The sequence below is a fragment of the Podarcis bocagei genome (genome assembly GCF_964188305.1).
Source record: "Podarcis bocagei genome assembly, chromosome: 12".
Lineage (NCBI taxonomy): Eukaryota > Metazoa > Chordata > Lepidosauria > Squamata > Lacertidae > Podarcis > Podarcis bocagei.
In genome coordinates, this window is record NC_138137.1 from 50672851 (window position 1) to 50700569 (window position 27719).

General features: G+C 43.6%; 1 protein-coding gene across 2 annotated transcripts; it reads right to left on the bottom strand.

The window, feature by feature from the left end:
* ACTR3B (actin related protein 3B) lies at positions 1–27315 on the bottom strand. 2 transcript variants are annotated; one of them, XM_081163819.1, is made up of 12 exons: positions 27094–27315; positions 19107–19162; positions 18518–18642; positions 17340–17450; positions 16896–16991; positions 14724–14831; positions 12861–13004; positions 11526–11699; positions 9848–9940; positions 3621–3746; positions 2021–2104; positions 1–1006 (listed from the first exon to the last, which is right to left on the bottom strand). In XM_081163819.1, exons 1-12 carry the CDS (start codon positions 27135–27137, stop codon positions 701–703), a joined length of 1467 nt encoding a protein of 488 aa, XP_081019945.1. In that variant the 5' UTR covers positions 27138–27315; the 3' UTR covers positions 1–700. The 2 variants fall into 2 exon arrangements, with proteins under 2 accessions (XP_081019945.1, XP_081019944.1); XM_081163818.1 differs by having other exon boundaries at positions 775–1010; positions 27094–27312.
* Between the last annotated feature and the right edge of the window lie 404 nt (positions 27316–27719).

A 27719-nucleotide genomic window follows, 5' to 3' on the forward strand; every position in this document is an offset into this window, starting at 1 on the left:
ATCTGTGTGAACATGTTCACAGCTTTTATTTGTTCAGTAGCCAACTACTACTCACTAGTCCCCAAATTAAAAAAAAGAAAACACGAATTCAATAAATAGCAGTAATAAATGTCATACATTACTTTCGGAGGCTTAAAAATTCATCTCACTCACATAAAAAGCAGTACCATTTTCAAAAACACACATACTCAGAGAGAGCCCCACTGGGTTGCCTTCTTGCTTCACCAAGGCATTCCACTCTATGCCTCAACCAGAAAGTTGGCATCATTCCCACAATCCTCATGCATCGCTAGTTCTTTGTGCTCACTCAGAAAACCCACCCGATAATTGTCGTAAAATACAAAATTCTCCAAAATAAAACATTTGTATTGCAAGGTTACAGTACTTTTAATTTTTCTGCAAACTAAGGCCCCATTTTACAATCTCATCTGTTCAGGGAAGACCATGAAGTCTCAAGAGGACCCACTGAAATTGAAGGGGTAATTTTCAAGCATAAAATCTCCTCCTTACATATTGGGCTGCAGGGCTGAGATCAATGGAGAAAACTTTTGAGCAATCTTCCCTGTTCCAGAAGTTTTAAAGCAATTTTGGCTTTTTTGTTCTTGGCCTCTGTTTATCCCTGCAATTCCTGTTTCCACTATCTTCAAACAGGAGCTGCCCCTTACGTCTAGAAGCTAATGCTGAGGAGAGTCTCAAATCATCAGCATACGTGTGACTTTTGTTCAAAAGGTTCTGGGTTGTCCATTTCATTGCAATGCATGATTCCACTGCACACGGTAGGACTGAAGTCTTCCTCCCCAAGGCAAGCGAACATCCACACTTGTGTTCTGATATTTACACAAAGTGCTTTCTTCTCCTCGCCAGCAAAAGGATCTCCATTAGACACAAGAGCAAGCACCACCACATGACGAGAATTAAGACATAACTCCAAAGACAGGATTGTGGCGGCAAATACCAGGACCGTATTCCTCATAATCTTTCTTGGTGTGACATACTTCAAAGAACTCTGACTGAGAAAACAGAGAAAATGAGCTGCATATGGAGAAGCAAACAAACCAAGATTAATAACAAAGCATACGACAAAGCAAGTATGAAACAAGTGTGGTAATAATAATAATAATAATAATAATAATAATAATAATAATAATAATAATAAAATAATAATAATAATAATAATAATAATAATAATAATAATAATAATAATAATAATAATAATAATTTATTATTCATACCCCGCCCATCTGGCTGGGCTTCCCCAGCCACTCTGGGCAGCTTCCAAAAAAAATATTACAATACTGTAATACATCAAACATTAAAAGCTTCCCTAAACAGGGCTACCTTCAGATGTCTTCTAAAAGTCTGTGCAAAATAAGTAAAATAAGTGCAAAATAAGGTCAATCAATCTAATTCCCCTCTTGGATGTTGGATTGGAAGCAGTGATAGTAGCAGAGAGATTGGACTTCGGAAACAACAGTGGCCAATTGTCTCGGTTTCAGGCATACACATACACATACACTCCAAAATGCACTGCTACCCTCAACAGCCCACATTACTTAACAATACAATACAATTCAAGAGAGATCAAGGCATACCTTCCTACAATTCACCACAAATTATGCCATAATGAGTAAATATGAATGTAAAATTTCAGATCTGTCCTGCAAAATTGAACAAAACAGAAAATAAAAAGTGGTGCCCTCCCGACATTTTTGGAGTAAAACTCCCACAACCCTTGTCTATTGGTCATGCTGGCTAGAGCTGATGGGACTTGGAAGTCAAACAATATCTGAAGGAAACCATGTTGGCTACCCCTGAAACAGGAGACAGTAGAGCTCCATATGATAATGCAAAATAAAAGAATACCCAGCAATGGAAAGAACACCAAACGAAAGTTAATCTTCTAATAATTCTCCTTTATCTAAGGAGAATTATGCCACCGTGCATGGGATTGGAGGAGATGGCCTCCAATTATTTTCCAGTAATGTTATTCTATAACAAAGTGTTTTCATAAGAGACATACTGTTGATGCAAGCATTGATCCTCCAAACCAGACTGCATAGCGCTGCATAGGGTGACTTATCACTTGAACTTCAACAGGTTTGGGCTGAAAAAGCAAACACAACCAGCAGTTCAGTATCATCAAAACACAGCATGACCTTGTCTGAGCAGCAACTGTACCTTGATCCCAGATAGTTGCTATGAGAGAAGGGAAGGAGAATTCTGAATGTCCAGCTATGCAGACACAAACAGATGTACTGAGGCTGGTACAGATTACTTATCCAGCATTCGTGCAGCTTGCCCTGTCTGGGTCCCACACCTGTTGCAAGTCCCCACTGCTTCAAACAGTTTCTACCTCCTCTCCTGCATAGTTGGCACATGCCAGATCCAAGCACCTCAAAACACATTCTCAGCTCCCCACCCACGCATCCCACCTTCTTGCAAAAGGATGCTAGAATCACAGCATTGTCATCTACAGTCCAGAGGGAAATGGACAAGGAAATGCAGAAGTATATCCCTGCTTCTATCATTTCTACACTGTGGTTCCATTTTGCAGGTCTAAATTTTCATATCAGCACCTCCAACTGCTGAAGAGACCTAGTTCAGTTATGAACCAGCAACACCTTGCAGTTGTGGCAGAATGGAAACTCTAGAGAACAGATATTGGAGGAATGAGCTAAAATGCTTGGGGGGGGGGAGAAGCAAAGCTATATCTGGCACTGCTGAATATATATGATGGTCAGAAACAAGATCCTCCATATAAAAAAAAAATTATGTTTATCCTGGTGATGGCAAATAACTGGTGGTATAAGGGAGGAAGTATAATGGAATGGCCAGTGGCGTAGCGTGGGTTGTCAGCACCCGGGGCAAGGCAAGTAATTTGCGCCCCCTAGCCCGTGGATTTGTGTCCCCTAGCCCGTGGATTTGCGCCCCCTAACCCCCAGATGTTGCGCCCGGTGCGGCCGGCCCCCCTGCACCCCCACGCTACGCCACTGGGAATGGCGTAGTTATATGAGGCATGTTGATTTCTTAGGGAAATTAACAAAGTGCAAACACTAAGGAGGATGACTTTACAGGTAATTGGTATGGCTTTTTGCAGCAGGCTTGAAATTCTTCGAATATAGCACTTGTTTTGGTCACCCATGGCACACTGTGGAGAGACCCGTGAGGATAAGTGGACTATTAGTTATTGGATATGGGGACTATTTCTGTATTTCTTTGTATTATTGTATTTATCATGTTATTCTGTTTTTGTTGTTCAAACAATAAAAATGTTTCCAGAAAAGAAAAGAAAAGAAAAGAAAAGAAAAGAAAAGAAAAGAAAAGAAAAGAAAAGAAAAGAAAGAAAATTCTAGAGGCCTTCTGAATGCTGTGATTCCTTTGGATTGGGAAAAATCCAGAAACAGTCAGAAGCAGTGCTCATCACATCACCTCCTCAAGTGCTAGAGCCAGTTAAAGCCATCTCCCCTTTGCTGCAGCATCTCAGGTCTGGGCTTTGGCTTCACTAGATGCTTTTAGTACACTAGTAAAAATGTCATCTGATTTAAAGGCCTCATTAACAGAGCTACATGTGCACTTGCTTTGCTCGTTCAGGCATTTAATAGACAGTAAAACCCGTTTACCTTTATCCGACCACCACTGAGCTCTTCGCTGGTTTTCAGTCGAGCATCTACGACCCTCTTCAAGTCTCTCTGCAGCCGGCGCCCAAAATCCCTGAACATCGTGGATCCTCCTGAAAGAACCACATTCTATAGGGCAAAGAAATGGAACAGTTTTTGCCCTTTAGGCTATATGACCCAGGAGCAGCACTAAGCACATGGCAATTCTGAGATAAAGCGCCATGTCCAAGGCCACTGGAGGAAGAACAGGGCACAAATATGCTAAAGCCAGGTTACATTTGGTCATTTAGAAAACTGGTCATGCCAGTGGCCATAAGCCACTGTGTAGCCATAAGCAGACAACCAGCTTACCAAGCTAGCAACTATAAAATGCTGCAAGTTTACAACACGCTCAAGGCTGTTTTGGGGTTATGTAAATCTACCCTTAGCCTTAACAACACAGAGAGACTTTGAAAATAAACACGAGGAAAGGGATTGCAATCCTTAAAGACCTAAGACAGACCTGCCCTGCCTCAATAGACACAGAAACACATGCAGGATCAACTAAAAGCAACATTAATGCAACAGCATAGGTGGCTTTTAAAGGTACCGTATTTTTTGCACCATAGGGCGCACCGGACCATAGGGCGCACCCAGTTTTTAGGGGGGGGGGAAATTCAAGAAGAAAAAAATCTCCCCCCCCCCACAGCCCCAAAGAGCAGCGTACAGGCTGCACACAACCTCTCCCTGCCGGAGGGGTTGCGTGCAGCTATGGAACAAGCCAAGGCAGCGAGCGGGATGGATCCCACTCACTGTTTTGGCTTCCCCTTTAGCCCCGTGCAGCCTCTCCTTGGCGGAGGGGTTGCGCGCAGCTATGGATCAAGCCAAGGCAGCGAGCGGGATGGATTCTGCTCGCTGTTTGGGTTCCCCTTTAGCCCCGTGCAGCCTCTCCCTCCCTCCCGGATTCCCCCACCTCCCGCAAAACCGGCAGAAGCCGCGCACACTTTAAAAGGGCTGCACGGCTTCTCCTGGCTTTCCTGGGAGGTGGGGGGATTCCCTCACCTCTCCCAAAAGCCCGCAGAAGCCGCGCAATCCCTTTAAAGAGATCGCGGCTTCTCCTGGCTTTTCTGGGAGGTGGGAGAAGGGACTTCTCCCTCCTGTGGAAAAGCCCGCAAGAGCGCACGGAGCTTGTGTGCGGCTCTTGGGGGCTTTTCCCGCCTGCCTCCCCCCTGCATTCGTTCCATAGGATGCACACAGATTTTCCCTTGCTTTTTAGGAGGGAAAAAGTGCATCCTATGGTGCGAAAAATACGGTATATAGCAGGTCTCAGGGGTTGGGTCAAACTGGCTCACGCTGACCAACCCACCAGCAGGACAGAAGCAGAAGAGCAATCGCCCCTCCTGAAGTTTCCAGCAACTGGCATACAAAAGCATCCCACCTCCAAGTTCCCTGGAGGCAGAGCACAGCCTCTATCATGGCTTGTAGTCATTGACAGAATTACCCTCAAGTAATTGTTCTAATCCTTTTTTAAAAAGCCATCCAAGTTGGTGGCCATTACTGCCTCCTGTTGGCTTATCTCATACATGGGGTGATTTGCGCTCATGAACAGCCTCCGTCCTGTATACCTGAAGGAACATCTCCACCCCCATCGTCCAGCTCAGACACTGAGGTCCAGCTCCGAGGGCCTTCTGGCAGTTTCCTCGCTGCGAGAAGTAGGTTACAGGGAACCAGGCAGAGGGCCTTCTCGGTAGTGGCACCTGCCCCGTGGAACGCCCTCCCAGCAGATGTCAAGGCAATAAACATCTATTTTACTTTTAAAAGACAGCTGAAGTTTAGGGAAGTTTTTAATGTTTGATGCTGTATTGTTTTTAATATTCGGTTGGAAGCCACGCAGAGTGGCTGGGGAAACCTAGCCAGATGGGCAGGGCATAAATAATAAATTATTATTATTATTATTATTATTATTATTATTATTATTATTATTAAGGAAATTAACCTCTTCCTCCATGCCCAGTTCTTCCAACACTTTATTGTTTGTGTATCTTCAAATATTGTATCTTCTGCATGTTTTCCTTATTCTTAAAATACATATGACTGGGGGAGAAAGGAAGGCACTTGGGTCTCCCATAGCAACAGCCTGTATCTTCTTGGACAAACCCTGACTTTTGAGTGCCATGAGTCTTAGTGGCATTTTTTTTAAGTGCTCTAAAAAGTACAGAATGTATATGTATTGTGACCTAATGATGAGAGTCTGTCTGCACCCGAATCATCATTATTCCTCACTCTTCCCCTTGTGCTGACCCATTCTCTTATCAGCAAAAGAAGTTGAGCTACCCTGCAATCATTTCAGCACCTTGCATGCTGCAATCTATATTCTGCAGTTTTCACTGTGCTGCACAATAACATTCAAGTAAGTATAGTCCTACCATGAACTAAGGGCAGCTTTTGAAAAAGAGCACCAGTTGTAGTCAAAAGGAATACCATATTTCATTATTAGGCAGTACAGCCAGGTGAGTCATGTTGATCAGACAGTGCCACCTATCTATCACAGTCAGTTTTTAAGCTAACATCTTTAAACAGCCTTAATGGTTTGAAGGCATTTCTTTAATCAGCCTTCACAGTTTAGGACCTTTGTTTTTATCCTGCAGACAGTAGGGCTGTGTGATAAATTGCCGTATCATTGAATACCGGTATGTACTGAAATAACATCATGGTAAGTGTTTCAATAAGGCAATATACCAGTGACTAGTAAATCACTTAAACTACTCTTAAAATTAGTTGAAAATATATTAAATATATTATATGGAAGTTTATTTAAAGTTTTTATTAAATCTACTACTTCCTTCTATTTTAAGGCCTTCCATTGCCGCAGGGAGCCTCATCAAGGTCCTCAGCTGCTGTGGGGAAGCGCGGCACACCCTCCACTGCTGCGGGGAGGTATGGCGGGACCCTATGTTGCCACTGGGAGACTCAGGAAGGCCCTCCGCTGCCACAGATATGTATCACAATATTGATATTGTGATATTTAAAGGTAAAGGGACCCCTGACCATTAGGTCCAGTCATGACCAACTCTGGGGTTACGGCGCTCATCTCGCTTTACTGGCCGAGGGAGCCGGCGTTTGTCTGCAGACAGCTTCCGGGTCATGTGGCCAGCATGACTAAGCTGCTTCTGGCGAACCAGAGCAGTGCACGGAAACGCCGTTTACCTTCCCACTGGAGTGGTACCTATTTATCTACTTGCACTTTGATGCGCTTTCGAACAGCTAGGTTGGCAGGAGCAGGGACCAAGCAACGGGAGCTCACCCCGTCGTGGGGATGCGAACCGCGACCTTCTGATCAGCAAGTCCTAGGCTCTATGGTTTAACCCACAGCGCCACCCGCGCCCCCATTGTGATATTTAGCTGGTTATATATATCGTAATGTTGAAAACCAGGTATCGCCCAGCCCTAGCAGACTGCCTTTTGTCCAGCAAGCCAATAGAGCTATTTAAGTCAAATATATTGATTTCCATCACATTTGGACTTCGGCAAAGGAAAACTCCCCAAAACAGAGGAGCTTGGTAAAAAGGGGAAGTTGGCAAAAAGAATGGGAATAAGATCAAATCTCTCCAGAATGGTGTTGGGTGAGTGAGTGTCAAAACAACAACAACAGAAGCTCAGCTAGAATGCATACTGCAGCTCAAAGAAGATACCACTGAGAGCAAGAGGATGCCAGCATGGCTAATGGGCAGAGTGAAGAAAGCTAGTTGAGGAAAAAAGGCTTCTATCTTCCGAACAAAAAGGAACATAAAACTCTGGCAAAAGAAAAGGAAGCAAACAATAAGGTGTTTAAATTAGAAGAGCACACCACGAAAAAAATAAGGGCCAGCACTAACAAAATGTTTTAATACATTATGAGAAGCTTGCAGTCTGCTAGGGAGGTGGCTGGACTTTTGGACAAAAAGGGAATCAAAAGTGTGCAAAAGGAGGAAAAGGAGATTGCAGAGAAGCTGAATTCTTCCAATCTGTCTTCACATTGGAAGACGTAAAACAGATCCCTGTGCCTGAACTAACTTTCTCAGGAAGGAAATCTGAGGAACTGAGGCAAACGGTTATGACAAGAGACAAAATTCTAGGCCTTACTGACAAATTGAAATTTAAAAAATCACTGCATCCAAATGGCATCCACTTGAGAGCTTTTAAGGAACTCAAAGGTGAAAATTGCTGATCTTTTAACAAAAAAAACCAGACACCAGCGCTGAGCAGGCCCATCGCACATGTCCCATCTGCTGTATATCAAGCAGTGCAAAGTTACAGAGCATAGATACACCCATGGTGTGTTTCAAAATTGCATCAGTCACCAACTATAATAGTATTTGATCACTTAAATTTCATTTTTAGAAACAATTGATTTTCATCCATATGTTTCCTTTAATGTTCAACCTCCCTTGTTCTATTACAATCAGCTACAATTCCAAAATAAAATACTATTTAAATTGTGCGATTTTTAATTTTATTTTTAAAAGATAAGAACGTACCCAAAACGAGGGTGATTAGAACCCTGTACGATTGGGGAGAGCTGGGACACTCTTGAGATGCAGAATGCAGGTGATCATCTTTGATTACTGCCTCACATGGCCAGCCATGTTGAAAAGAGCACAATTTTGTCAGCTGAGTGTAAGAGAACATTGACTGATGCTCAGAAAGCAGCATAACAGGGAAAAATATGGAGCACTCCGGGGAAGATCTAAGTAATTTAATCCCAGTTGGAAAAGATTTAAGAAAGAGAAACCAATGGAAAGACAGAAATTAATAAAAGCAGACTTCAGCTAGGCTCCCTGCTATGGAGAGTGCAGTGGGACTCCCAAATACAGTGTTTAGCATTTAAATTACTAACATACCCTAGAAATACAAAAAGGAAGGAGCCAGCAGGGAAGGAGCAGCACTCTTTGTTATTACCAGAGTGCTAACAATCAATTTCTTCTCAGAGAATCCACATGACAATAAGGCTCCCATTTTCCTTCAGTTCTTTTCTCTCAGGGTTGCCTCCCAGCTTATTTTCTTTCAATTCTTTAGACACATCTAGGGAAGTAGCCAAATAATACCCAGAAACTGGCATCATTAATGCATGAATAGCCAGACAAGCTAAGGGCTGCATCTTCAACCTACACATAATTAGCTTATACAATTCACAAACATCAATGGGGTTAGGTACAGGAGAGAATTCACAAACAAAAGCTAGCTACCAGATTAGGTGGCTTTCAAAACTATTACAGAAAAATTCATGGAGGAGAGAGGGATCCATCTACAGTCATTACTGAAGCAGAATCTCCACAGACAGTGTACATCTGAAGAGTCTGCTATTTACTAAGTTTCTCGAAAGGTATGTTTACATGGCAAATGCCAGATCTTGCCACACTATGGACATTCTGAGATGACTATATATATTTTAAAAAGTCTCATCTAGTATTATCATGCTAATGAATAGCTTGAGAACCAGCCTGTGGAAGTCAAACCTATCAAAAGCACTCATTCTCACTTTATGTCTACACAAACCTTCAGGAACTTTTCACCAACGTTCTTACCTATTTTAAGGGAAATAAATGCAGGAAGTGCCTCTCAAAGTTCAAGTTTTCCCCAATTCCCACCCCTGGCTGCATTTGGATGGTTGTATTGCAGCTTAATAAGCCCAAATATGCATTCCCTGCTCTCCTCTTCCTGCAGGGCACATCAACAGAGTGAGTTCTCCAAGGAACCATAATTTTCTGTTTTATCCAAACAGAAAACTATGGTTATCAACTTTGGAATAAGTCAGGATCTGCGAGATGATTTCTCCCGCCATGTGATCTTTAGATGATGAGGGGTATACGAACGTAATAAACAAAAATAACACAATCAACTTCTAGGGATTGCCGTTGGTTAATATTACTTGTACTGCCAATCTATCACACCAGCAAGACACGACCACTGCTCTTAGATATTAAAGGATTAAGGGCTTCTGTCACTTTTAAAACTAACTGCTTTCACTCTTTGTTCATTCGTTTTGGGATTTGTACACATAATACGCTTTACAGAGGCTCCTCTGAATCTATGTCAGAGGTGGCTCAAGCGTGGTCCTCCAGATGGTGCTGGATTAGAGTTCCCTCCCATCATTGATGACCACTGGCCATACTGGATGGGGCTGATGCCGTCCAACAATATCTGGGAGACCAAATGAACATGCATTAAGTTACCCCCTCCCCCAAAAAAGACACACACACCCCAAACTGTACCTTATATAAAGGGCGCCGAACATCAATGGGGCAGTTCTGTACAACGCCATCAACGACATTTGAAATGGATTCCATAAAGTCTGGATTGGCAAACTAAAAGAAATGTAAGTAGAAACACAGGTGATGGGTTCATTATATGCACACACAAGCAAGGTTGCGGTGAAAAGGCTAAAGAGACAGAGTTTAGAGGACTATGTTAGCCCATCGCAACAAGAAACGTCTCAGAGTGCTGTGCCACAATGAAGACTGACAAGGTCCTTTTGCAGACAACAGCCTACTTCATCAGATCCACCCAAAAGACAGCTCAAGTTGACATTGGTAATAGCACCTCCTTACTGCTTAAACCTCACACGTGCAGCCACAGTAGTAATTAATACCATTTGTCTACCACCAGTTTGTCCCACAGATAATCAGTGGCTGTTAACTTTCTTTCTTTTTTTCATTTTCATTCACTTTGTTTGTATGTCGTTTTCCACACATGAAAAAATCATGCTCAAAGCAGCTTTCAACAAAGAAAGCAGGAACACTTTAAAAAAAACCCAACTCAGTACAAAAACAATTTTGTAATAACACAGGGGAGCAACAAGTAACTTCTGTAATACATTGGCATCAGTGCAGCCACCACAAACTTATCGACAACAGTTATAAGTTAACATAATATGTTAATATCACATAATGGAAGAAGTGCTTCTTCCATGGCTTATACAACGCTTAATACCCATTCCTAGTTGTTCTCAGTATAGAGACTGCAGGAGATTAAGGGCTAACTCCCTCGTGTTACCAGTGTTACATGGTAAGTTCCCCTAAACTAGAAAGCAAAGAGAACTGTTAATAACAGTTGTGTGTGTACATTTAATTCTAATGCGTCTTACTATGATTCAGCCACAAGGTGGTGCTCTCTCACAAGAAGTGCCATTACATTCCTTCCTAATATGACTAGGACAATTATTACTTTTAATATTATTGTTGTTGTTGTATAGAGTGTTAGAGGAGGGGCAGTACCTCTGGCGGGGGATACAGCATGCTCCTTCTGGGGTAGTCTGTCCACCTGTGGCTCTTAGACGCTGTCAGCATGTGACAGTGGACACACACTGGAAACACCTTTTAACTGGCCGGTTAAACCAGGTAAGGGTAGCTGATGGGTCTCAAACCCTCAGTGAGTCAGGGGCCTCCCCTGCATGCAAAGAGACACACCGGTGGATTGAGCAGACAAGACCAATAGTGGGTCTAACAGTCATGAAGGCAGGTTTCTGCACATACTATAGAGGGAAGTGAGGGGCAGATGGGGCTCGTCAACCTGGGAAGGTAGCCGCTCTAGAAGAAGAAAAGCTCTGATCATAACCTCTTATGCCTTGCAGGGTATCTTCAGGAGAAGAAAAGGATAAGGAGTTAACCCTACACAAATCCGGAGTGGAGTCCCTAAGGTGCTTGGATGGTGCCTTGTACGCCTCCTTCCAGCAACTCCTGCAGTCAAGATGGTGCCAAACGCATTGCTTTCTCTGAGAGGAGGGTCTTGTCATCTGGGCAGCCCAGGACCTCCATACACTCTGCCCTGGCTTGTGTCCCAGAGAGCTCACTCCAGTGCCACAGTGGCCTGTCTTCACCCCCTGAGGCACACTCCATTGTCTCTCGAGAAAGATGGATGCCAACAACATGCACTACTACAGCAGACTCTTACCTCTGGATGAAAGAAGATTTCTGGCCCAAGAAACCTTTCATAACCAACATCTATGATAAATTTATTTTTGTTGATTGAATTGATGCCTGTATATTGCTTTATCCACTTGCGTGGATCTGTATCATACTTGGCAAATTCTTTCACTATGTCTGGACAAATATAACAGTACTTTTCCTATGAAGAAATACAAAGATGAAGAAACACAATTATTTTATTGAATTAAAGGGATAGGCCATCTGAATGCAATAAGGTCTCATTCCCAATTAAGTGTACATCTGTGGCCTTAGGCATGCAATTGAGAAGAGACACAGCAGCATCCAAATCAGTAGGAATCTGTCTTAAAAATGCTACAATCAACTGCTTGTGAGCAAATGGCACTCTGTGCTTGTAAAGAAGCACTCTCCTCTCTGGCTGATCTGCAGTCGAAGAGAGAGAATATCCCTTGCAACACAGCTTTATGGGAAACACCAGTGGGAGGGTTTGCCATCTGAACCAAAATTCAGGGTCTCAACCCCTTGACACCCATAATAAGCACAAGTAAAAAAAGTGGAACTGCAGCATATCAGACTGCCTGTTTACTCAAAATATGATCTTTCTATGTCGCCAGGAACATTAGCTCCTGCAGGCAATTATGGCCAGAAGCAATTCCCATGCGTAGCCAATGCAGAGAAAAACATAGCTCACACGAATTGCTTGCAGGCATGCCTGCAATCATCTCATGTGATTGGATAGCCAAGGGGCTTATGCCACTGAAGTTGATGCCCTTCCCTATGCCTGGCAAGCGGGACAGATCTAGCTGGCTGGCTTTGCTCTGGTTGTCAATAAGCACCATCTATCCCTTTCTGTTATAAGGAGGAAGAGGACCAGAACTCTGAGGACACCTTGTTGAAACAGAACATATAGAACCATTGCCTCAGAGGAAGAAATGATTGCCAAATAAAAAGTTTGGGGCTTTTGAAATTAGTTTAATAAAAGTCTCGACTCTGCACCAGTTTTGAGTTTCACCTCTTCTTGCTTTCTCAGTCACCGCTGCCCTAGTTTCCCTTTCACAACTTATTTTCCCCATCAACCCCCTCCTTTATAGGACACAAAGGGACAAGAGTATGTGCAAGATTACAGGAGATTATCCTTCTTACTTCCTTTCCCCAGGTCCCCAAAACTCTAACTAGCTGTCTATGCATGGCACCGCTGTGCTGCAACAATCACAGAACACAGCCACTAGTAATAAACAACTGAGAAAAGATGGGGCAGGGGGAATAACAAAGTTGTTATATTTCAATGATTCACTGGCAATCTATTTCTGGACAGGCTGGTTAGTTTCACAAAAGTGTTTACCTTTATGGCTTTAGCTGTCTCCAATGATTGTTCGGGTGGAATTCCCACCTCCCTCTCCCTTAGGAGCTGTTGAATGAAATATGTAATATCTCTACCTGCAATGGGGATGTGTTTGATGCAACTGCCAATTACATAACCTTCCGCCTATAGGAGAAGGAGAAAAAGGGGTTATGAGTAGTAGATCCATAGCAACATGTTCAAACAGTTGCTGCTATCTAGCGTTTATAGCTCAAGAGAAGCCATACCTATAGCACAATCCTATACATAAGTCGATTAGACGTAAGCCCAATTTAGTTCATTGGGACTGACTCCCAAGTAAGTTGGTATCAAGCAACTACAACCTCTCTTGCAGTTCCTACAACCTCTCTTGCAGCTGACTAACTTTTTTCTCCCTCAACTTGGATTGCACTGGGCCGACAGCAAACCAGTCCCTGAGATGCCACCTGCTACAATACGCCACCATTTGGCACTGCTGTCGCCTAAAGCATAATAGTCAGGCATGCAAAATATGTACTCATGAGAAATGCTTAAGACAACCCATTTGCCAAGTGCATAGTATAAAATGGGATGGAAATAAGAAGGGCCCTGGTTCAAGCAAAACAGTTGTGCGAACCAGTTCTTACTTTCATGCTCTAAATGGAAGTTTAGCTTCTTCAGGGTCCCAAAAGAATTAAGCTGCAGTGACAGAAGCACAGTTGAAAGCATACCCTAAGGGAGAAGCAGCTATTTTAATCAACCTGGGCAGGGATCCAAAAAGCTACTTTTCATGCACCCAAAGGTTTGCATGGTCCCAGTGGGGATTTTGCCCTTTTCTTTCATCCACGTCACCACCTTGCCATACTGCACTAGAAATTACTGCAAAGCACTCTTCTTCATGAGCCTGCCTTTGAAAAGCGTTCAGAAACTACAGCTGGGGCAAAACGAGATGCCCTTTTTGGGCTTCCACAGATGGAGCCCTCTTTGAAGAGCACATTAGTCAAGCTTTGCATAATCTCCTGCTCATTTCCAGCTGCAATTCAAAATGCCAGTTATTACCTACGAAGCCCTGAACAGTTTGGGACTAGGATAGTTGAAGGATCACATCCTACCACATGAATCTGCCCCACCACTGCGTTCAACATTCAAGGCCCTTCTCAATGCTTGACACCTTCAAAGGCATGTGGGGGACACAGGACAAGGCTTTTTTGGTTGCAATATCCAGACAATGAAACCCCCACCCTAAGGGAGGGTTTTATTTCTCCAAGCATTTGGCATGTGTTGAATTTTTTTTTTCCACCTTTCTGTGTTGGTTTTGGTTTAATGTGCTGTCTGCTGCTTTATTTGTCATCTTTATTGTATCTTAGATTTTATGGTACGTGCTATTTAATTTTAAGTGGAAGCTACACTGAGGACTCTTCCAAAGCAGGATATAAATCTTTTAAATGCAATACCACTTGTATTGCATTTTAAACACATACTTCTTGTAAATCTGAATGGACTTTCAAAGTGGTTTACAATAAAACAAAAGAGTCTTTTGTTCAAGAAACAGGAATCAAAATTTCATTTGGGTTCTTTGACTTAATGTATAGATTCTGAGATCCTGGACAACTTAGTTTTTCCTACACAATACAATTTTTATATGTCCTTATTTTCAAAAGGAAAGCAAGATCTTCACGTGCTTCACTTAAACGCATGGTCTTATTTGAGATCAAATCAGTGTGTGTCTACCAAATTCTGATACTAAATGTTAAACGTGTTGATTTAATAAATTCCCTTCCTTATTATTTCAAAAATTCACATAATAATATGCCTGTGCTTTTCAGCTGTGGTAAGCAAAGCACATAATGTTGAATATACATGATGCAGAACACATATACCACTTACCACTGGAATGACATGGGTCACACCATCACCACTGTCAACAACAGTTCCAGTTAAAGTACGTTCCCCAACTTGCCGTGAAGTCCAAGATGCAGCTAAAGCCAACACGGCCTACACAGGGTAAAAAATTACAACCGCAACCATTCAGCAGCCATAAAACCACCACCCAAATTCCAGCCAAATTGAGAACTAACAGATTAAAAACTAGAAACCTAGGAACTGCTAGGAACTTGAACTATGACACAGGAAGCCTTCCGTTCAAATCCAGCTTAAGCCAAGAGTTAGCCTGAGGGTGAAACCAGCCGCCATGATAATTGCATGAATGCAATTCACATGTGCTTTTTTGTTATGTAAATAGAGTGAAAGCCTGAACAGCTAAAACTACTATTTGTAGTTCAAGGAAAGCTTGTATTGGCGGAAACATTGGCTTCATTCAAGATGCAAGTAGCAACTTTCAAGAGGTCAGTTTTTTCCACTGTGATGGGGTGGGAAGAGAAGTGACGTCATAAAGAGATGATAAAATGTTAGAACCATAGAGTTAGAAAGGACCCCATGGATTATCTAGTCCAGGCTTCCTCAACCTTGGCCCTCCAGATGTTTCGAGACTACAATTCCCATCATGCCTGACCACTGGTCCTGCTAGCTAGGGATCATGGGAGTTGTAGGCCAAAAACATCTGGAGGGCCAAGGCTGAGGAAGCCTGATCTAGTCCAACTCCCAGCAGTGCAGGATATGCACCCATACAGTGATCAAACCCGTGATCTTGGTATTATCAGCACCACACTCTAACCAACTGAGCTAACCAGCAACTTTCCCTCCTTAGCCCCTCTGCCACAGTCCAACATCTGCCCAGGATTCCCCATAGGTGCTATTAACATAACAAACTAACAAAAAAACAAGCATGTGGGGCAGCAGTGGCCCCTGCAGCAGTGAAGGTGAGGTACCCCAGACCTCCTGGCTTCCGAACACAGCATGAGGAGAAGGGACAAGGCACAGGGAGCTCAGCATTGTGTGGTGCAGCAGAGCTAATCCAGCACTTATATATCTGCCCAGCACCAAGCTCCCTGCACCTTGCATTTCCCTTTCTGGTAAGCACTAGTGCCACGCTGTGTTCAGAAGCCACAAGGGCACTGGTGTTGTGGTGGTGGAGTCACAACGCAGGCTGCTACTGATGTGGGAAAACATATGGGGATAATAATGCCAGCGTTAAACAGCCTGTTAAAGGGATTGCCAAGACAGCAATATGTTAAGAACTTTAAACATTGGGAAGGAGTTAAGTCTTATCTAAAAGAAATAAAATCTCCATCTGCTATATAAAGCAAGCAGAAAGGTTGCCTGCTGGGCCACCTGGGAGAGGAGGGGAGAGAGACAGAGAGAGACTTCATATTATGCCACTTCTAAGAAAAGTCTGTCCCAGTACCATTAGATGTAGCTTCTTGAAATGCAAAGTTTAGAGCTTAAAGTGTTTTTATCAATCACTTTCCACAAACATAAGTAAAACAAGAACATCTAGATTGAGTTGTAGCAAAATCAGAGGTAAATAGCAGGAACATAGCATGCAGTAAAATCCACATAAAAAGTTAGTTCATGTACAAAACAGATACAGGAATGCTCTATTGGTCCTGTTCACCTTCAGTTTAACAAATGATCTATTTGCTTCCTTCTCTCCCTCATTAGCTATCCTTTAGCTGGCACTCTTCCTAGCCACATTAGATGGAGAGGTGAGGCCACAGGACCCACTCCACTGGTTCAGCTGGGAGACCCATCAAACCACATTTGGCTCCTCCTCTCCCCTCAAGTGTTTCCATTTAAGCTGATCATTATAAAAAACATCATAATTTTAAGAACTGGTGCTTGAGTTTGCTTGCTTTCATCTTCCCTCCTCATTCCTTTGATTTTCCATCCTTTAAATTGCAAACCTACGGGCTGCAACTATATCGCTTCTCACTTATTGTTTGTAAGGTGCTTTTTGTAAGAAGCCTTTTTGGCTGAACAATAGATAAAAAAACACTAAATAAATAAATATGGATTTCATCACATCTAACAAAAGTTTTCGCCTCCAAATTAAAGCAACCTTCACACTCTAAAAACCCTTAATTTAGGTAATACGCGAAGAGATGTCCATACTTTATTCTGCGAAGATATTGTTCACTGTTAGAGAGATTCACTGTTTACCTGAACCGCAATGTAAAGTCCTGGCACGTTAAAAGATTCAAACATTATTTCTGCGAGGTATTCTCTGTTCTCAGGAGTATTCAGTGGTGGCTCAGTCTGTTTTTAAAAGATATTATTAAATTATAAAAGCATAAAACACAGTTTATTAAACTTGGCATTGACACTCTGTGTGTGTGTGTGTGTGTGTGTGTGTGTGTGTGTGTGTGTGTTTAGCAGCCCTGTTTTTATAAAGATATGTGAACCTAAGACAGCCTTCCCCAACCTGGTGCCTTCTAGATGTTTTGTACTGCAATGCTATTCAGCCCCATCAGGGACAATGCAGTCCAAAACATCCACAGGGAGAAGATGAGGAATACTGATCTAAGAGAACATGGGACTAACTATTCCCCAGTTTTTAAAAAACGTACATTTAAGAATGGCAAACCTTTGGCCTGTTCCGCTTACCATCAAGAAGTAGTGATCTTCTGGTTCAGCTCGAAGATATTTAAAAATAACCTGCTCCATGAATCTTTCCATAAGATCCCAGTCTTCCACAATACCATGTCGTATAGGCCACTGAAGCAAAGGTAAATGGAAAAATATCACACTACTGAAAAGCATGTCCCTTTTGCATAACATGAGTAGGTTTATATTCTGTTGTCTCAATCCAGCAGACACGCTGTACACAAGGAACTCATCATGAGCAGGGCCCAATTGGCTTCCAAATAAGAAAAACAAGTCATGCCTGACACAGAAATGCTGAAGGGAAGAGTCCCTTTGCATGCCATGTTCTGTGTACACATCATCATTCAATGGCTTTCAGTTGGCAAATAATATGAAACTGTCAAGGCAGTGTGTGCTCTGACCTTGCCAGGCCCTACATACACCAAGTGAGAGTGCTCTCAAAGTCCTTTGCAACACCTTAACTCAGACAGCAGTCATAAAGGCAACAGTACCAGGACAGGACACAGGAGATGCAGCATGGGAAGGGAAGAACCCTTGCAATGCTTGGCCTCTGCCTGATCAGGAGAAAGCCAACATAAACCTGAACAAAACATGTAGACACAGTGCCATGGTTTATAGAGTCACATATGCAAGGAGCTTGCAGTCTAGGTTGCAACAGCGGAAGAGAGAAGAGAAAGGCAAGGGTAACAGGGGACAAATACATATGCAAACATAACCTTGATTGAAATGAAAAGGAAGGACTAAGGGTTGAGCTAAAGACTTCACAGGTTTTAAAGTGAGATTTGAAGGAAAGAGGCACCAAGTACTGGGAAGGGCTTCAAGCATATGGGGCAGCAAAAGAGGAAGAGTGGAGGTGATTAAAGGAGCAAGATACTTTTGCGTGGTGAAGGATAACCAAGTCAGAACTCTCAAATACCCAATTCTTCTCTGTGCATTGGTCATACCCACTCTGAGGTTGCTACATCTTAACAACACATCCATAAAAGAAGTATTGTGGAATCAGATTGGTTAAAAACATGTGTCCTCACTAAACTGAACTGCGCTACATCTTGCAACAGCCTGCAGAGCTACATCTTGCAAGAGCAAAGATCAGCCTACCCCACAGCTTCTTTCTTCCTTTCTTTCTTTTCTTTCTTTCTTTTGTTTGAAGGGTGCTTCATTTTTTACTCCAGCCTTACCTTTGTAGCATAGGTAGGTTTATCTACGGCTTCATCTCCAATGAAAAAGTCTAGATCATCAATTCCTTGGGTAAGCCTCCTCTGTGCTTGGTCACCAACTTTTGCCGATTCTCTTATTGCAATACCTACATTAAAAGAATTACAAGAAGCCATCCCATTAACACCACCCTTTTCTAAACTCTAAAATCCTAGCCAAATATGTACCATTTCACAGCCAGGTGACATCTGCAATTCAGTATATAAATGGACTGGAAGATTATTCAAGTTGTATCCATGGTGTCAGGTAAAGAGGAAGCCCCTTGTCTGCTAAGGCAGATCCCTGGCAGCAACACAATGGAGATAGGCAGGAAACAGGACTTGTCATAGCAACCAGAAACTGGTCTAATGGGGGCCGGACCTGGCAAAGAAGGAAAGCAAGCTTTTCTCTTCAGTTATCCACTAGCCAAGCACAGTAGTGTAGTAAATACCATTTCTCAAAAAAGAGCAAAACGTACTCCACCCAAAGAAAGCTGAGCTAGAGAGCTGAAAAGCAGCCGCTTCTCTTCATCAATCAGCACATATTTTATAACAAAGAGTAAAAATTACTTACATGATGGGATAATGAATTGTGGTTCTGTATTCCCTGCATAACCCAGTTTTGTATACCTAAAACAAGAAAGTGAACCAGTCTTCAAATGTGTATTGTGGAACAACAAAGCTGCTGTTATACAAATGTGCTACACAAAATACTGTATAATTAGTGACTCACACAACACTTAGTGTTTGGACTAGCCTTGTGTTTTAACAACTCGCTTGGTAGCCAAAAGTGATGAGGTATATTCCCTGAAAGTCTGTAAGTTGGCTGGCAAAGCAAGGATAGGTCCCTTCAACCAGGTAAGAACCAGTAACCATTTCACCAGGCTACAGTTTTAACCCTGTTCTTCAAGAGACAATCTGAGGACCTCATCAAGGACCGCTATGCCTCTCATAAAATGCTAGTAAAACTGAATTGCCATGTCATGAAATAATGCATGTCTAAAAAGTGTGTCACCAACATGAAAAGTTTGGAAAGCTCTGGTCTATGGTGTACTCGGGCCAACTTGAGGGCCAGGGAAGGGGAGCTGCTGTTGTCTATAGAAACTCTCTCTCTCTCTCCAGGGTCTCTGTCAAGTTGTGGGGGGATCTAGGCTGTGTGTTCCTGACACTGGGCAATCAGGACAGATTAGAGATTCTGCTGGTTTACCGCCCAGCTCGCTGCCCAGCAGTCTCCCAACCTGAGCTGACAGCTGGTCTTGGAGGCAGTACTGAGGACTCACAGACTGCTGGTTTGGGGGGACTTCAACATCCATGCTGAAGCGACTGGTCCTGGGGTGGCTTAGGACTTCATGGCTTCCGTGATAACCATGGGGCTGTCCTGACATGTCTCTTGCTCAATGCAAGGCACACTCTAGAGTGACCTTGTTTTCTCAACATGGCAGGAAGAGGGTGATCTGAAAGTGGGGGAATCATGCCAATCCTGGCCCAATTGCACTGGCTGCCAATTCATTTCCAAGCCCAATTGAAAGTGTTGGTTTTGACTTATAAAGCCTTAAATGGCTCAGGAACACAACACCTCAAGGACTGCCTCTCCTCATATGAACCGACCCAGACCTTGCCATCATCATCTGAGGCCCTCCTTCACATGCCCCCTCCATGAGAGGTCTGGAGGGTGACAACATGAGAATGGGTCTTTTCTGCAGTGGCCCCCTGCTTGTGGAATGCTCTCCCAAGGGCACCAGGCAATCATTCCTCTTCTCCCAGGCCTTTGGTTAATTAAACAATTAAGTGGGCATTATTTTTTTCTTTTTATATTGCAAACCACCTTGTGCTCTTCAGATGAAAGGCAGCATAGAAAATGAATAAATAACAATGATAGTATACCACCACTTTTGAGAAGTTGTATTAATTTACAGCAGAGTCCTGAGCATGCTTTCCTAGAAATAAGTCCCACCAATTTCAGTGGGACTTGTTCCCCAGGCATGTATGTTTAGGGGCACACCCTTAATCCAAATGCAGCAAGGCCTCAACACTACAAATTTATAAGGCTCCCAAGGAGACTTTACACTGCTGAAACTAACAGTTAATATGAAATGCAGTTTGACTTCAACATCAAGGCACATGTCATTCCAAACAGTCTTAATATAGATCATTCTGACCATGTGAAATCAGGGGCATGTAAACTGATCGCTAGGGAAACTTGTCAGAGAGAGATGATTTATACAACTGAAAGAGGAGCAGAACCTGGCAGACAGTGTGTTTAGGTAGAAGAAATGAAGTAAAATAAAAAATTCAAATCATGGCCTGGGAATGAAATACAGGATGAGTGATTATTAATCAAAGGATCAAGCAATTGCTGAAACCATTTTGGGTTCTACTCATGAAACACATGCCTGCAATCTAAAGGGCTCACATCTGAAGACTGCTTAGTTGGGGTGTCTAGAGGGCACTATCTTATTATATCCAGTGCTAGCTAATATGTATATGAAGCCACTGGGAGTGGCCATTAGGAATCTTTGGGCCAGGAGCCATCCATATGCTGATAACACTCAGCTTTATTTCTCCATAACATCTTGAGTCGGGAGAGGCCATGAAGTCCCTGGACAGGTGCCTGGAAGCATTGGCAGGATAGATTTGGGAAAACAAGCTGAGCTTGAATGCTGGCAAAATGGAGCCACTATGGGTGAGTGGTTTCCATGTCTGAGACACTGGTCAACTCTCTACCCTGGGTGGGATTACACTCCCCCTGAAGGGCTAGGTTTACACTCTGGGTGTGCTTCTGGATCAATCTTTGTCACTGGAGGCCCAAGAAGCCTCAGTGGCTAGAAACACCTTTTACCAGTTGTACCTGGCACAACTATAGCTGCTCCTGGACCAGGAAAGCTTGGCTACAGTAGTTCATGCACTGGTTACTGCAAGTCTGGATTACTGCAATGTTCTCTATGTGGGGCATCCCTTGCGCTTGATCTGGAAGCTTCAATTAGTGCTGCAACACAATTGCTGGCAAGAGTGAAACCCTTTCAGCAAGTAATTATCTTTGCTCAGAGACCAGGAACTGGTTGCTGATTTGCTACCAGGCCAAGTACAAGGTGTTACTATATTTATTTGCTTGTTTTATTTATTTAATATAATTTATACTCCACTCAATTTTTGCAAACAAAATAACAACAACACTTCCTAGTGGTTTACAAGAGATAAAACAGTAAAATCAAGCCCTTAACAGCTTGGGGCCAGTTTACTTGTGAGATCACCTTACCCCATATGTGCCTATTCAACTACTAATCTGTGGAAATGGCACTGTTATAGGTCCCACATAATACAGTACTTGTTCTACATATATACAAAATCAATAATTTAGTGTGGCAGCACTCAGTGTCAACATACAAATGCTTACAATAATGATATGCTTATTTCCAGAACTAGAAAAATTTCAGGCACATAGTTTTGTGCGCAATTTGACATTTTTCAAACTAAACTCATTTTGTCCTATAAAAATTTTACACAAATGCTCAAATTATGGGGAGGCTTTTGGGAGTTTGGGTGAGTGTGAGAAGTGAGTGCATTTTAATGGCATCTTGAAAACACCTGTTAGGTTTATCCACTAATTGCTTTTTATAGCTCAGTCGGTAGAGCATGAGGCTCTTAATCTCAGGGTTGTGGGTTTGAGCCCCATGTTGGGCAAAAGATTCTTGCATTGGAGGGGTTGGACTAAATGACCCTCATGGCTCCTTCCAACTCTACAATTGTATGAGATCCCTGACTGCCCCCTCCAAGCAAAATGTTAGCTAATCCACGGCCTTGCTGTAGCCTGTGTCTCCTCTGCTCTCTGTGTGATTTTAACATTAGCCAAATACCAAGGAGAGCACCTTCTCCACTGTGCAATCTCCATGGTCCATCAAGGAGGCCTGCTTTGTACCAAGCAGAGACAGAAGGGCAGACAGAAAGGCATTTTTAGTTACTCCCCCACTTATGGAACTTTCCCACTTGCCACATCCAAACCAGCATTTGTTTTTATTTTATTTTTTATCAATATTCTCTCTATTGGGGCTGCTTTCCGGTGAGCAGGTTTAAATAAGCAGATAGATTAGAATTTTTACTTTTCTACATATTCTGAACTTCCAGCATAGAGCAGACCATAAAACCGAAACAAATGGATCTTCCAAATCATTTGAAGAAGGAAAGAGGGGAGGGGAAAGATTTCAGAGAAGAACTCATTTTCATTTCCTAAATTAACAAGAGTGTGTGTACATACTACAGATAGCATCTAGAGAGCAAAACTAGTCTCTGGAAATCTACACTAAAGGAAAAAGTCAATTCCACCTGTAAGCACAAAAACCAACATCTGACATCAGAATACTATCACAAATTGTGCAGCTACACTTAATTTGCGCATTTTAAACCAAATGGCCCAGATCACAAGAACCGGACAACTAGCTATGTGTGTCCAGCAGGGCTTTGGACTCATGTTTCTCAAACCCTGGTCCCCCACTTTGCATGGCAAATCTTTTAAAAGGAGCAATGTTTTAAAAGTAGCTTGTGTTGTGTCCTCTAAAAGCCAAGTGCTCTATGGGCACACCCAAGCCCTGAGGGGGCACTAAAAATAGTACAGATCCAAGCCTTTTTCTCCTAGACATTTACAGTCTGGTTAGGGTCGTTTATTGGTCATGTTATGTACTTAAAAAGGAAAGTCTAAAAATAAATGCAATGGGCTGTGAGAGAGGGGCATTGGAAGAGGCATTGCTGTTTAGAAGCATGGTGCTGAATTTCCAGAGAGGCAGTTGTGCTAGCCTGCTATAACACGAAACAGCAGAGAGTCCTGCAGCACCTTTAAGTCTAACAAATTTATTATGGCATAAGTTTCAATGGATTTCAATGCATGAAGTGCTCCCTAGAGTTGCAGGTATAGTGGTTGTGGTAGGTTGTAAACAATAAGGTCAGAAGGAAATTAAATGCAGAAAAACAACAATTATGTTAACAGTGGTCATCATAAAAACAGTTGTTGTTGATAACACAGGCATCCTGGCATTGGAAATCCAATTTACTGTACACCTAAATTATTTTTATTACACTTTTTCTCGATTCCATCATCATCATCAAACCTTTATTGGCATCACTTCTCAATTCCATATGGATACTGAAGATACAGTCAAAATTACCGTATTTTTTGCACCATAACACTCACTTTTTTCCTCCTTAAAAGGAAGGGGAAATGTCTGTGCGTGTTATGGAGGGAATGCCTACGGGTGGCATGCCTACAGATTTTCCTCCTCTAAAAACTACGTGCGTGTTATGGTCGGGTGCGTGTTATAGAGCGAAAAATACGGTAATCATCTTCACAATGTTTTGTGGGTTTCATACTCTCCTGGCAACAGATGGAGACTGACACAGACTCCAGCCTTACTTGCTCAACTAGGACTTGCTTATCTGTGACTGTGACATCAATCATATGTCTTGGCAAGAAAGCACTGGTCAATTGCTATACAATTCCTACCATATGGCACATGTGCACTTCCTAAGAGAGTTCTATCCAGTGTTACTCAAATTCAGAACAGACCAACTAAAATGAATAGATATGTTTAACTTACATCCATTAATTATCAAGGATCTACTCCAAGTAGAAATTTGTTGGCTACAACCCAGGAATCCTGCAATCCAGGAACTCTAGGTGATCAGCCAGCACTTGCCAGAAAGCCTGGAAAGTGGCAGGTCTCCAGCAAGCCAGCCAGACTTAAGAGGGGTTTGCCTTCTTGGCAAACTTGGCCAATCATACACTTGCAGAATGTGAAGTGTGTGTGGAGTAAATTGGGCAGGGCTTTCAGGAAGGTGTTGGCAGAATTTGTAGTTGTGGGATTTGGGGATGCATGTGCAAGAGGACTTCAAAAAGAAGGGTTGTAACTTGGGTAAATATTATTCCAAACACAGGAAGAACTACATTGTTGCCCATCTGGTGACCATATACAAAAAAAAACTTGTAACAGTTGTACAGAGAGGTGGTAATTTAAGAAGTTCCTCATCTGCAGCGCTAGATAGTGACAAGCTGCACATGTCCAAGTGCTACAAATAAGAACCATACTAAGTCAAAAATTCCCCTACCCAGTGACTACTGGAATTATCACCCCTCCACCTGTTGCATCTATGGGTCAGTTCCAGACTAATGTAGCGGCAGTGAGTTCACCTTCACCTTAATATCAATGTAACAACTGATTCATGATCAATTTAAGTACCATTTATTTTAATTAGAACTAAGTATGACTAACAAAGATCCAGTCCTATGGTTTTAACCTTCCCCCACCACTACTTTTCTTTTAAACCAATATGGGTGTAAACACTTGATTTTTTCCCCTTTTACAAGAAAGCTGCAAGAGTTATTATAAATCAAAGATTTATACAACCTGTAGCACACAACTGCAGGTATGCACATACATTTCAAAAAGTATTCAATGAATAGATAATTGCTGGCTTATAACACTGATAAATTTCCACAATGTGAGAATCAAATACTTTAGCACATATGACCAAAAGTTTCTGTGGTCACCAATTCTTCTACAGGAGGTTAAGCAAGAAAACAGAGCGTGGGGGACTATATGGGGTACAAGGGCTTTACATTCTGGCTTAAGAGATGGATTTTGAAATCAATTTGTGATTTAACCCTGTCATTTGCATAAGGGAACAGGTGAGGAGAGGGGGAAGGATAACATCATCACACTGTACATATAAAACACTTTCTGCTTCCTACAAGAAACTCATTCAACAAATTCCAGAAACTGACCAAGTGGTGGGGAGCCTCAACATGCCAGCATATTCTCAACATCTTCTGAATATACAATCAATCATATCAAAATATAAGAAATATGAGGTTGGAGGAAGAGTTTAAGAGATAGCAAAGCTGGCAAAATAATATAATTGGGAGAAAATCCACAAGAAGAACAAAAGGGATGACAGTAGGGCAGAAACCCAACAGAGGCAATCATTTTAAATATGCTAAATTGTGGGTATGGCAGGCAAAGATTCCATGGACTGCATGCTGAGCTAAGGGTGCCTCAAAAGCATGATGAAGGTCAATCCAGGTAAAAATACACCACTAAAAGAGAGCATAAAATGAAAGGTCTTGCTTTGGAGATAGCCCTGGTTCAGGGGAGGGTGTGCTGTTTGTGTAAAACAAGGATGGCACAAATTAGCGAGGCAGGGTGGGGAGAAGTATTATGAGTTCATTTTGGACACTTTGAAAGCACTGGCAATCGAGGACAAGAGAGCAGGAAGGGCAGAACAGAGAACAGAGAATCCTTAGGATTTCAGACTCCTGGCACCTCTGATCATAAGAGGGAAACCTAGATCAGTGTTTCCCAACCTTTTTTGGGCAAAGGCACACTTGTTTGATGAAAAAAATCTCGAGGCACACTACCATTACAGCCCCGTGACGTCAGCGCGCAGCGTCACGCCGGGAGGGACGCACGAAAGTGTAAGTTTCAATTTTTTTCCCTCCCCCTTGCCGGGGAACCTCCAAGCTTTGGGGGTGGGGGGGGAGGAGGCAGCAAAGCGAGGCAGGAAGGAGAGCGCGGCTTGGCTGGGTGAGCTTTGGCAGGGAATGAGAGCCGCGAGGCGGGCGCTGCGGACGGAGGCGCTGCCCGCCGAGCTCGCAGGCAGCCAGGCAGGCAGACGACGAGAGCCCCGCGCTGGGCGGCCTCTCCTCGCTGCCCCGCCTCTCGCCGCCCGACTCGCCCGCCTCCCTCCAGGCAACATCTCGCGGCACACCAGGCAACATCTCGCGGCACACTAGTGTGCCGCGGAACAGTGGTTGGGAAACACTGACCTAGATAGAGGCTTCCTTCTTAAAGCTTCAGAGATGAAGGAGCATTTCTAGAGGAGATAAAGCAAAGCAGCTATTATTATTTTTAAATTTATATACTGCTTATGTGCCAAAATGACTTCTTATTAATAGAGGCCACCGAAGGCATCAAAGATAGAAGGGAGAGCGAAAGGACCCCGGGGTGCAACCCTTCACTAGTCTCTTTCGGCTAACTGCTTTCAAGGAATAAAGAGGCCATTAAAACCTGACACTATAGCAGCAGGAAGGGGAGAAGAGGTACCAAGAGAAATCTCACATCCTTTGGGGAAGGGAACATGCCGGAGGAGGTTAGCCTAAAAGCAAGCATCCCTGGGTGGGTGGAAGAGAAAGACGAAAAGGCAAAACTGGTGGTGGCAAGTATGGAATTTGGGGTGGGGGGTTGACAATGAGAACACGTACCCTCACCTTAGGGAGAAGGGGGTCAAATACTAAGCCGTATCAGTATTTGGGGTAGGGTGGGGTGGGAAGATGCTGGCAGGGTGGTCAACCCCGAGACGGAAAGAGGAGATCGAGAGGAGAGGCAGCGAGTCTTTTTATGGGTGAAAGAGAACGTGATAAGGAAAGGGGGCTATAAATGGAAGGGCCTTGGTGGGGGGCTGGCTCCTCTGGGGGAGAAGGCGACCCAGTTCTCAGAGAAAAGGTGCCCATTTTGGGCTGAAGGAGAGGGTTTGGGGCCGCCGCGCAACGCCTGAGGCCGGCGCCCGCCTTCACTCACCCGGTGCCGCCGTCCACGACGCACGGCGGCAGGTGGCTCGCCATTTTCGGGGAGGCGGAGGGGCCTGGGAAAGCCGCCCACCACCACCAGCACCAGCAGCCGCCGCCGCCGCCACAGCAACGCTCCGCAGCCGACGAGCCTGACAGCGGCGGCCGCAGCAGCAGCACGCTTGCGCCAAGGCCCACGCTTCTCCCGCCGCCACCCCCCACCCCGCTCCTCCGCACCCGCCGCGGCGGTTTTAAGCGAGGCGACGCAAAAGCCACCCACCGCCGCCGCCGCCTCCCCTGGCGGCCATTTTGGGATGTGGCCCAGGCTAGGCCTTTGCCCTTGGTGTCAGCGGTCGCCTAGCAACAGGCGCGGCTGAGGCTGGAGGGAGAGGAGAGGGCCGGCGTGCCCGGGGAAAAGCCCAGGGGCGAACAGCGGGAAATGTGCCTCGTGTTGTTTTCTGGTTTATAAATAAAGTGGCATTTAAAAACGAGAATATATATAGTATGACCCGTAATGCTGGCTGTTCCCATCTATCTGGGCAGCCAAACCACCTGCCATCTTCCTGCTTTTCTCCCTCCACCAAAGCCTTTCTCGTCTTGTGTCATGGCTTTTAGATTGCAAGCCCGAAAGCAGGGCCT

What these genes read in the sequence shown, in the direction of transcription:
- ACTR3B (XM_081163819.1), bottom strand. Translation starts at nt 27,137, where the DNA reads ATGGCGAGCCACCTGCCGCCGTGCGTCGTGGACGGCGGCACCGG. An exon ending in TGACCCATGTCATTCCAGTG is followed by an intron (nt 13,005 to 14,723) that starts GTAAGTGGTATA and finishes CTTCTCCTATAG; the next exon opens with GCGGAAGGTTATGTAATTGG. An exon ending in TCAGTGGTGGTCGGATAAAG is followed by an intron (nt 2,105 to 3,620) that starts GTAAACGGGTTT and finishes TTGCTTTTTCAG; the next exon opens with CCCAAACCTGTTGAAGTTCA.